The following is a 10,000-nucleotide window of genomic DNA, read 5'->3' as shown; positions in this document are numbered from 1 at the left end:
TACTTCACTAAAATTCATTGTTGGGGTGCAGGTAGCAAAATGCTACCTCAGGCGGTTCAGTCTAAAATTGGTATATTTTGGAAAGAAAAAAGGAAGTCACGGAAGCTGGGAAATATTATTTTGAAAAATTAATTGCCAAACGAATTTAAGGAAAAATAATAACTTTATAGACTGCAAAACAAGCACTTTATGCCACTTGACAAACTAATTTTTTTTTAAGACCAAACCCATAAAATTGTACCAATAATTTTGTCAAAAATTTTGTCAAAAATTAATGCCATTTTCACAAGTGGCTATTGAAATTAAGTAGTACTCCAATGTTGTCTCCACATTGAGGATTCAGGTAGAGGGGTGTCCAGGAATCCTATGACACCGACGTTTTGAAAAATTTCACTAAAAATGAACCTACTCCATTTTTCATTTAGTGGGGGGAGATGCTTTTTGGACATCCAATTTTCAGTCTCTGGATACAAAGAAACTCATCACTAATATGTCTGTTTTTTATCTTTTTTTTTAGATCTTGCAATTTACTCGCTCACCAATTTTAAGACTACACAAGAACTTGAAAGCAGCAACACAGCAGTGGTGAAGGTCTCCAAAAAGTTCACAACCATTTCCAATTGCTGTTCCAAAGACTTAAATTTCTACTAGCAGGGAGGATTTTACTGTAAAAAAAATTACTACAGCTAGTAACACACTTTCATCACATTGTAGTGGGTTAATGTGACAACAACAAGGACAATCAACCAAGAATAATTATTGATTTTATCTTCCAGCAATAAAAAGGAATTATTATTTTTAATTGCTGGAAGATAAAAAAACAGCAGAAGGATATAAAAGGAGGATATCAAATAATGTATCTTGAAAGATAAGAAAACTTGTTGAAGCGGATTCAGTGCCATCCGACAAAACTTTTCAGAAATTTCAACTTGGCCTAATAAATACTTCCAGTACAATAAATTATTGAACCTCTCTTTGTGGACTCGGGTAGCATCTCAGCTGCTTCAATAAATTTTTAATCTGCCCTTCCATCAGATTTAACTTTTAAAAAAACTCATAACTTCATATTTCTGTAGTAATAATTCTTCAAGCATGTTGAACAAAATACTTTAACTAATAATAATATTTTAGATATAACAAGTGTGGTGAATTTTTAGCGATTGCTTTTAATAATACTAATCTTTCCTACCATTCCCAAGTATGAATAAATTAAGTTGAATACAGTAAGTGGTCACTGATGAAGTAAACAAACTGCCCCAAGGGGACTCCCTTACAAAAATGACAGGAGTTTTTGTTGTACCTTTTTGTGGCAAAATTTGTGGATTTGTAGTGCTTGCAATGCTATGATCAATATCTGGAACTGTACATAGCAGAATTTGGTACGCCAGCAAATAACTTTTACTTCTGAATTATAAAATGCCAGTCATTTGTCTCTTTAGAACTGGTTCCTTTGTAGGGGTTAAGATTTCGTTTGGCTACGTCCACTAAACAAGACTCTGTTACCTTCAAGGGTTGTTTTAAAAACATTTCCAAGTACCCTGTCATTTTCATAGGGAAGACCCCTCCTGAGCAAATTGCATCCTTATGTTTGGGTTCCCATTGATTTAATGATAAAAGCAACATTGTTCTAAAATAATATTTAAATACCATTATAGTCTTTTTAACCTAACTTTTTTGCACAGTTTACTCCTTGAGCCACCAGCTTCAACTTTGATACTTTTGAGCAGTTATAGTAATGGTGGAGGTTATTTGGTTCAACTAAAGAATAAGAAAATCAAAGTAATAATAGCACTAATGAGCTGTACAGCTGAGGTCTGTCAAATTTCCATCTGAGTAACCTGACAGCTCTTACAGTACTTCTCAATGTAAAGAAAAGGAATCTTGTGGACTTGAACAGTCCCAAACAGAAATGCTGTGTATTCCAAATATGGTCACATGAACTCCTCAAGGTTTGCCTGCTTCCAGAACTTCAAATCCATGAATAGTTTGAATATTTTTCCTGGGCTCCTTTAAATTTTGTACACTTTTTAATGGTTTGCCTTTAAACATAACATTCACAATCTAATGCAAATACAACTGAGGCTGACAAGACAACAATATCCTTTATTTAAACACAACCAATATTAAAGAAATAATACATGCTTGTGGGGTTGTGTGCTAACTATAATCAAGATGCACTACAGGAAATAAAAACTTAAAACTAACTATGTAAGACACATAGGATATGAAGTAGAAATTAATTACTATCCAAAGATCATATTGTAAATATTATAACAGGTTGATTGACAAGTCCTTTGCTCAAAATGGTAGAGCATAAAATTATTTGAAGTCCAGCAGGACCCAAGACGAGAAGTTATGATAAAAGCTTTAAACTTTTTTCTAAAATATTTTACTGCTATCAAACCCAATGAGACCTTATGCATGGGATTGTCACTGTTTCTAGCTGCAGCTCCAAATCACGTAATATATTAATAATTTTTGTCATCTAAGAAAAGAACAACATGTGGGGTGTAACCAAAAACGTCCATGGCAATAATGTAATTCTTCATTTCAAGAACCACTGTCAACCATCACATGACTCAAAACAGATTAACTTGATCCGACAACACATGACAGTCCCCTAAAACCAAAGTACATCATTAATGCTTCCACAAAACAATAGTCTAATAAAAAAAATGATTTGTTACACGCAAAGAGTCACGAATCTGAATCTATAGATATCTATATATAGCTCTAGTAATGTACCCTCACTTCAGTTCTTCCAAACATTATTTTAACTAAAACATGGATTGTGGCAGGGTCAAAAACGTGCCTTAAACACAAATTAAGTGCAAATCCATAACTTGGTAACTATTTTAACGGACAAAATAATGAAATTGACGTCGACATGGATCGGTGAGTTGTGACCCCGGGGTTGTGACTGCTAAGAAGTATAATAACTTAAAGATATATTAACAAGAAAAGAGAATATAATAACCTTAAAAGCAGCTATTTAAAATATTTGATGTTAGGGTTACGTTCCCAATGACACAGTCACACTCAAAATCAAATTCACATCTGATCGAATCATTGATCATTCATGTTATGTAGAGGTGCCGATCGTAAGGAGTAACGCAGAAAAAAATAACCTTCACGTTGCACAATATTGCCATTTCCCTGCCAAAAGCCAATTCACACATGAACGGAAACCTTGTGAATCCTTCTTTCTGCACATTACAGTAACTTTTTGTACCCGATGGCAACTAACTTTCTACATTAAAAATTGTGTAAAAAACTTACCTGTTTCGCAGCTCTTTTCCCACGAAATAAAATTATCCAGGAGCAATTTTTCCGAGGATACTAGTTGGATTGGACTTGCAAACGTTTTACACAACATAGACGTTCTCAAAGAATACATTCCATTTGAAACTGGCGTTCAAACTAGCCTTGATCGCTCTAAAAAGAACGTAAACCAACAAGGTACCGATTCTCAAACGGCAGCCATATTGCGCGACTCATGCGGAGACATTTTCGCCAGTGAATCAAACCGGAAATGTGGAAGATCACGCATGCGCAAACGTTTTGCCGCGGTGTTGGTTAACAGTGGTCCCTTCTGTAACTGCTAATGTGTCTTTGGAGATAACTGCAAGACCTTCAGGTTTCCAGTTGGCAGGGATGGGCTGTACTTTTAACATGCCAACAAATTTATCCCCTTGAAATGAGTGTACACCTTTAATGAATCGAATGCAAGAGTTTCCTTTGTCACAGACAAAAGCAATTTCATTTTTTCCAGGTTGGATCATAAGCACATCAATACCAGCAGGATGACTAAATGATGCCTTGGATGCTATCACAGGGGATTGATGTGCTGGACCTAAAACCAAAAAAAGGAAAACAAAACTATCATGACTGGCAATGCACATTCTCCACAGATGTGTATTTCTAGCTCTAGCTCCTTACACAATTTTTCATGTGTAAAGGTACAATGTAGCCTGGTCATATAAAAATGATACAGCTACATGTACATGCAACATGAATTACTGTTGCAGTGTATTGAAGTTGTTTGTAAGAAATGCAGGTAGTTTTATTCTATGAAGCCTTTTAATGACTACAAATACAAATTAAGTCTCACAGAGATAATTCAAAGAGGTTTCTGGAAAATGGTAGTCTTTGACATACCTGTAAAGTGTCAATTGTCGTTGTTATATTTCTCATTTTATGTGAGCACTGTACTAACTGAATTGTAAATTGAGCATAAAGGAGTACTTTGAACTAACATCATATCTCCCAGATGTACATGTACTGTTAAAACATGTATAATGGACTTTAGATAAAGCCACACAATCGGTATCACCTCAAAAACAAAGAACAAACTTAAGTACCTGGATTGTCAAATGTTCCCAGTGCAATACACTTGGTTGGAATGTGTCTGTTCCCCATACCAACAAATTCATACTCAGCATCTGAAAGGTGTTACATGAAAATGTTCAAACAAAATAAGCTAACTTACTATAACATGTTTCCAAAATCCATCCCAAACAAAAATCTGAGGCTTTTATTTTACAAGGCATCTTATACTTCTTTAAAATACAGACTTTGTTTTGTTTCTTGTCTTTTTTCTCTTTAAGACAACCATTACAGAATTCCTCAAAGGATGGTAAAAATGTTATTAAAACAACATGATCTGTTTTAACAGCTCATCTTACACATGCACAAATATTTATTAATATTTAAAATACTAAACAAACACTGCTATATGATGTGCACCTGTAGTCATAGTGTTAGGGAACCTATCATAATGCTTACCAGTCCACAGTATGTCTCCATTTGCATTTCTTGTGACATAAAGTGGCCGGCCAAGTATGGCATGGGTTTTTGCTTCAACAGCAGTGGGTTTGTACTGCTCAGGTACCAATGTTGTCACAATAGCTCCAGTTTCTTTCACGATGTCTTCCAATGGCTTGGAAACTGTCTGGTATCCAATTTCATCACTATGTGCATCTCTGAATGCAAACACAGTTGCTGGAGTTACACTTTTCATTTTCTTTGCCTCTGAAGTGCTTGATGCCCAAACTGATGACAGCAGCCCCACAAAGAAAGTCCCTGACATATCTGTCAGTCTGTAATGACGTAAAGATGAAATGCAGTTCTTGCAAAAATGCAAAAGTCCAAAACCATAAAATCGATAGTTTGGACAGTTCACATCATTGGAAGCAACACTGTTTAGTTCAATGTGTGCTTTGCGTTGTGAAGGTGCTTGGTCTGAAGAAACATGTATGCACCTTGCACTAATACAAGGCTGACTTTCAAGATCTAGCCTTTGACATCTGATGCAAACGTCCTTCAAAGAAGGATATCTGCAGTTCTTGGCATTGCCTGCCAAGAGACAGTTGCTGCAGGCTTCCAGGCATTCGAGAACTTCACTCAACTCCCTTTTGACACTTCCAGCATCACCACCAGCAGAAGTGAACTTAGTAAACATGTTAACATGAACTTGACCAGAAGCATCACAGACATCAAATTCCTTGACTTCACTGATCCATGAACAATTATCCGAAATGTACTTATGAACAGCAGTATTGCCTTCCTGGTAAAGTTCTCTCATTTTACACAGTTCTACTTTGGGGATGATTCCATCAAAAAATGTTTCACCATTTTCCTGTCTAGGAAAGGTCCCAATATTCAATGGCATTCCATCATAATGAACAACAGTAAAAAATTTCTTTAATCCTGGTGCTTCAAAACAAGGAATACCACCAAGAGAGTCTAATAAAGTTAACAACAACATGATATTGTTTAGATGTGGACCAGAGTCATATACAGGTGCTAATGTTCGTGAATCGAGTGTAGACAATGATGGACCAGGATGACAGTAAGAGACTGTTGGTGCAACTACATCCCTGTGCTCTTTAAGACCAAAGCGTTTCCCGCCAAGGTAGAACATATAGCCTTTCCTTGCAGCTAGTTCAGCAAGCGATTCACAATAACTAAACAGAGTTGGCCACTGCTCCCACTTTGTAACAGGGTTTGGCTGCGACAATTGCTCCGTCATAAAGGCATCAATGCTCTGATAAATCAAGTGTTCTCTGGTGATAATACCAGACCTTATAAACTGATTTAGCCAATGGGCTAAATAATCTCCTTCGACCTCTGTAACTGATATTTCATAAGGGCACTTACATGTAAAACCTTGAACAAGATTCCAACAGCAATATTCCAGAATCATACTCTATATTGAACTGTTCACTCATTCTGGCTTCTTTCTATACATTGAAGTGTTGTAAAATAACTGAGTAAACTCAAGCAAGAGCCTTTCAATCCAAAAACTTAACATCAACAAAAGACAACATAAGGTTTTTAAATATCTTCAAAATCATGTTGAAAAGGAAACGTCTGTTTACGCTTTTGTACTTACATGTGGAGATTTAAACATAGATGAAATGCGACCAGAAATTTAACTATCTATAACCGTCACACATCACTTACAAGTCAAGTATTTTAGTATGCACGTCACATAATTATTGACAAAACCAGCAGCCAAATAAAATAAAGAAATTAGGTTACATGCATATGAGAAAGTTAAAAGCCTCGGAAGACCAGTACAGTATGTTTGCTGCACTCTCCAGAAGCTCTGAGATCAGGTAATACACCTTTTAAGAGTTCTATTAAAGTACTCAAGAAAGACTTTATCACAAAATTTGTCACATATATACTGTCAACTTGAGTGTGTGCTTTTCTTCATATACTTGAATCGACTAAGACATTTTTCCGAATATTGTCTCCTGTTGCTGATTTTTGTATTGAAATTAAAACCAAAAACACTCAAGCATGTTAAGACATGGCTCAATTTTTGGCATCAACCACATACAAAGTTAAAACTGTCTGTCTTTGCGAACCATGCGATTAATAATTGTAAAAGTTGCTAGAAACGTATTTTAATGTATTGAAAAGATTAGAGTTAAACTGATGTGGCCAAGAGAGATATGATGACAGGATGTTATTGAAAAGAAAATTGGAAAAAAAAAAGGGGAAGAAATTGGTTAATTAAAAGCAAGACCCAACCATGGGTAAATGTTTGGTTTACCCCTTAAAAAATTTATGTGGCTGGAACAGCATAAAAATTGTCATGTGACCTGTTTCACTCACATCAATTTTTACTTGAATTAAAATGAGAGTATACCAATCTAACCAGTTTCATGCAATGACAAAAACACTGTATTAAATAACTTTGTGGCATCTCGCCACCAAATAGGTTTTTCATAAGTTATGAAAATTACAAGATTTTATGGAAATTAGGCTCAAGTCATGTCCTAACATGCTTGAGCAATACGAATTTTTTATAAAAACTAGAAATTATTATTTTATGCTGCTACAAATTTAACTCAAGTGACGACAATGTTATTATGCTGAAATATGTATCAATAAAAAAAATTTCATGTAAGTGCCCTTACAAAATATCACGGGCCAAGACCATAGCCTTGACCCGTGTAGTTGTTAACATTTCTTGTAGTGAGATCAATTCAGGAATTGAAGCAAACTGATCGAGTTCTTCACTGGAAACAAAGTGATTTTCAAGCCACGCACCCAGACGCTTGATTATGCTTCTCCCTTTAGAATCCTCCATATGTTTATCTTTGAGATGCTGTGAAAGGGCACGCAGTTGGTTCATGGAGCTCAATACTTTAATTTCCATGCAGATGGGGCAAATAACTTGGAATGGGTTCAGCAGGTAGCCGTCATTACCAAATACCAACTTTACCCCAGCCTTTGTCTTGTCAAACTCCAAGAGGAACCTAGAATCTTCTACCATTATCTGATCGCATTTGGCAGTCCACTTTGCATCTAAAAAGCCACGTGTTCGCTTCCCTGTATCATCGTGTAACCCCATTTCACGTTTGAGTTGCTCTGCCACTACTTCCTTACTCCTGAGAGCCCGTTTTCCATCAGCAATAGATAACTCTGCAGGACTAGGTTGAAGTTTCACCTCCACAGTCAACTTTGAGTAATTTTTTAGTACCTCGACAGCATGGTGGAGGCTGTTGTCATCACTTTCCTCAATTTCCACCTTGACCACTTCATTGCCAGTGTCAAAGTCGTATGTTACACAAATCAATTCTTGACGTACATTAAATATTTTGGCCACTTTTGCAATAAACTCCCTTGTGGTCATCTTATTGTTTACTTGTACCATTTTGTAATTTTTGAGGCAAATGTCCTCATATTCCACACCCGTGACACCTCTGAAACATGATAACAATTAACTGGAATTACTAAAAAAATCATTACTAAATAAAGGTTGTTGGACTAATTTAGCTGCCGTTACACTTATTTGAGAAGAGGCACTTATTTTAATAATTGCAGTTAAAGTGGAAATAAACATCACAAGCTTAAATCAAAGAAAATATAATAAACAAAAGCAGAAAAACAGCTACTGGTTTATAATATTGTACTAGTCAGAATATTATTAAGTGCAGTGTTTACCCCGATTTTGCTTCACGAGTAGGCAAGTCTATAAAGCTGATTTAAAGGAAAAAATAAATTTCTTTGATTTAAACTTATCTTGAAGCTCCCCCACCCCTTAATGAAATTTCCTTTCTTCGGGAGTTCCTGAAGAGGTACATTTTATTCAGAGAACTGATTTTCCAAACTGAGTTGTACATGTACGACTGAAGACCCAAGCCTGTTTCAAATTTTAGGCTTAACAGATTATTATTACGGTCGAGTTGTTCTAAGTTGGGTTAGGATAACCCAGGGTTTGTGCGAATTTTTGATAGAGATTTGAAAGGTGAAAAAGCAAATTCAGTTTAAGCTTAAAATTTCCCGAGAGCTCGAGAATGCTTTTGAATGAAAGAAAAATAAACCCGGATAACAATTTAACCCCAGCGCTGATCGGCCTTCAAACAACTGGGTCCACGTTCTTCCCGCACTTTTTTTTTCCCCACTGTCAAAATGTGGGTAACGGACGATGCTAAATAGAGCATTACGCCATTAGACTGCGAGCAGTCTCTTATTAAGAGAAAAGGCGGACTGCACGCAGTTTAGTAAGCATAAACCAACTAACCTTTCTCGACGTTAGTTGACGTTGTAGACGCCGATCTTGGATTCGAGTAGGTTTGCGCAGACGTTTGATCAGGTGTTTTAGAACAGCAAGCCGTGGCGTTCTGGTCAGTTTCACGAAGGCGCCATCTTGAAGATCGATCCCGTGAATCTGATCGTGAACGATAACGCACGCGGGAAGCCCTCGGGTCTCTGGGCGATTCTCTTCTTTTCCTCGCGCTTGATGGTGACCTTGATCGCGACGATCTTGACCGGGAAAATGGCCTGGAAGACCTCGATCGATCTTTCCGTCGCTTTTTTGAAGAACATTTGAAGTTTCCCCTAGATCGGGAACGTGAGCGACTTTTCCTTTGCAGTCTTGTTTTCGATGATCGTTCGAACCTTGAACTTGTACGAGAAATCTGTTTGGTCTCTCCAGAACTAGATTCGCTCGAGCTTGAACTCGAGTCGTCCGTGGAACTTGCCATGGTGCACCCTATTGGCGAAAGCCCAGCTACATCTTGATAAATTGCTGTTCACATGAAACAGTTTTAAAACTCCGAACACACAATGATACCGTTAATAACTCCGATCAATACTTCACTGCAATGAAACACGTGTGTTTTCAAAGCGAGATATTTGGTAAAAGAAATCCCGTCACCCTGTCACTTTCTGTCGAATAATCAGCTTTTATTACCTTCTCACCAAATTTCAAAGACTTTAATTGGCCCCTGTTCATTTGAGATGACATACTAGAAGGTGTAAAGGTGGGACAATAACCTTCAATAACTGCACTTTGATCAAGGAAAAGAAGCGGGGGGTCTTACTTACAACAGACCTCAATAGAATGTCTTTGATTTCTTAGGAATTCTGTTATAACTAGCATATGCCAAAAAAAACACACCTCTTTTCTGTTTGTTAACTTTTCTGTTTGCAGGTTCCTGGTTCTTAGACACGAAAAGCAGGCAGACACAGAAAAGTCAGA

At 36.7% G+C, this 10,000-nt stretch overlaps 1 protein-coding gene across 1 annotated transcript; it reads right to left on the bottom strand.

Moving 5' to 3' along the window:
* Positions 1-3,542: 3,542 nt before the first annotated feature.
* LOC137991854 (uncharacterized) lies at positions 3,543-8,171 on the bottom strand. Its single transcript, XM_068836890.1, has 3 exons — positions 4,786-8,171; positions 4,362-4,442; positions 3,543-3,853 (listed from the first exon to the last, which is right to left on the bottom strand). Exons 1-3 carry the CDS (start codon positions 6,203-6,205, stop codon positions 3,543-3,545), a joined length of 1,812 nt encoding a protein of 603 aa, XP_068692991.1. The 5' UTR covers positions 6,206-8,171.
* Positions 8,172-10,000: the final 1,829 nt, after the last annotated feature.

The sequence above is a fragment of the Montipora foliosa genome, chromosome 2 (assembly GCF_036669935.1).
Source record: "Montipora foliosa isolate CH-2021 chromosome 2, ASM3666993v2, whole genome shotgun sequence".
NCBI lineage: Eukaryota > Metazoa > Cnidaria > Anthozoa > Scleractinia > Acroporidae > Montipora > Montipora foliosa.
Note: the sequence above shows the minus strand (reverse complement) of the source record. Positions and strands in the feature narration are given on the sequence as shown.

Bases quoted from the DNA above. Each gene is read 5' to 3' on its own strand.
- LOC137991854 (XM_068836890.1), bottom strand. From the start codon at position 6,205: ATGATTCTGGAATATTGCTGTTGGAATCTTGTTCAAGGTTTTACATGT. The intron at 4,443-4,785 runs GTAAGCATTATG...AACACCTTTCAG, and splicing joins TGGAGACATACTGTGGACTG to ATGCTGAGTATGAATTTGTT. The intron at 3,854-4,361 runs GTACTTAAGTTT...TTTTGGTTTTAG, and splicing joins GGGAACATTTGACAATCCAG to GTCCAGCACATCAATCCCCT.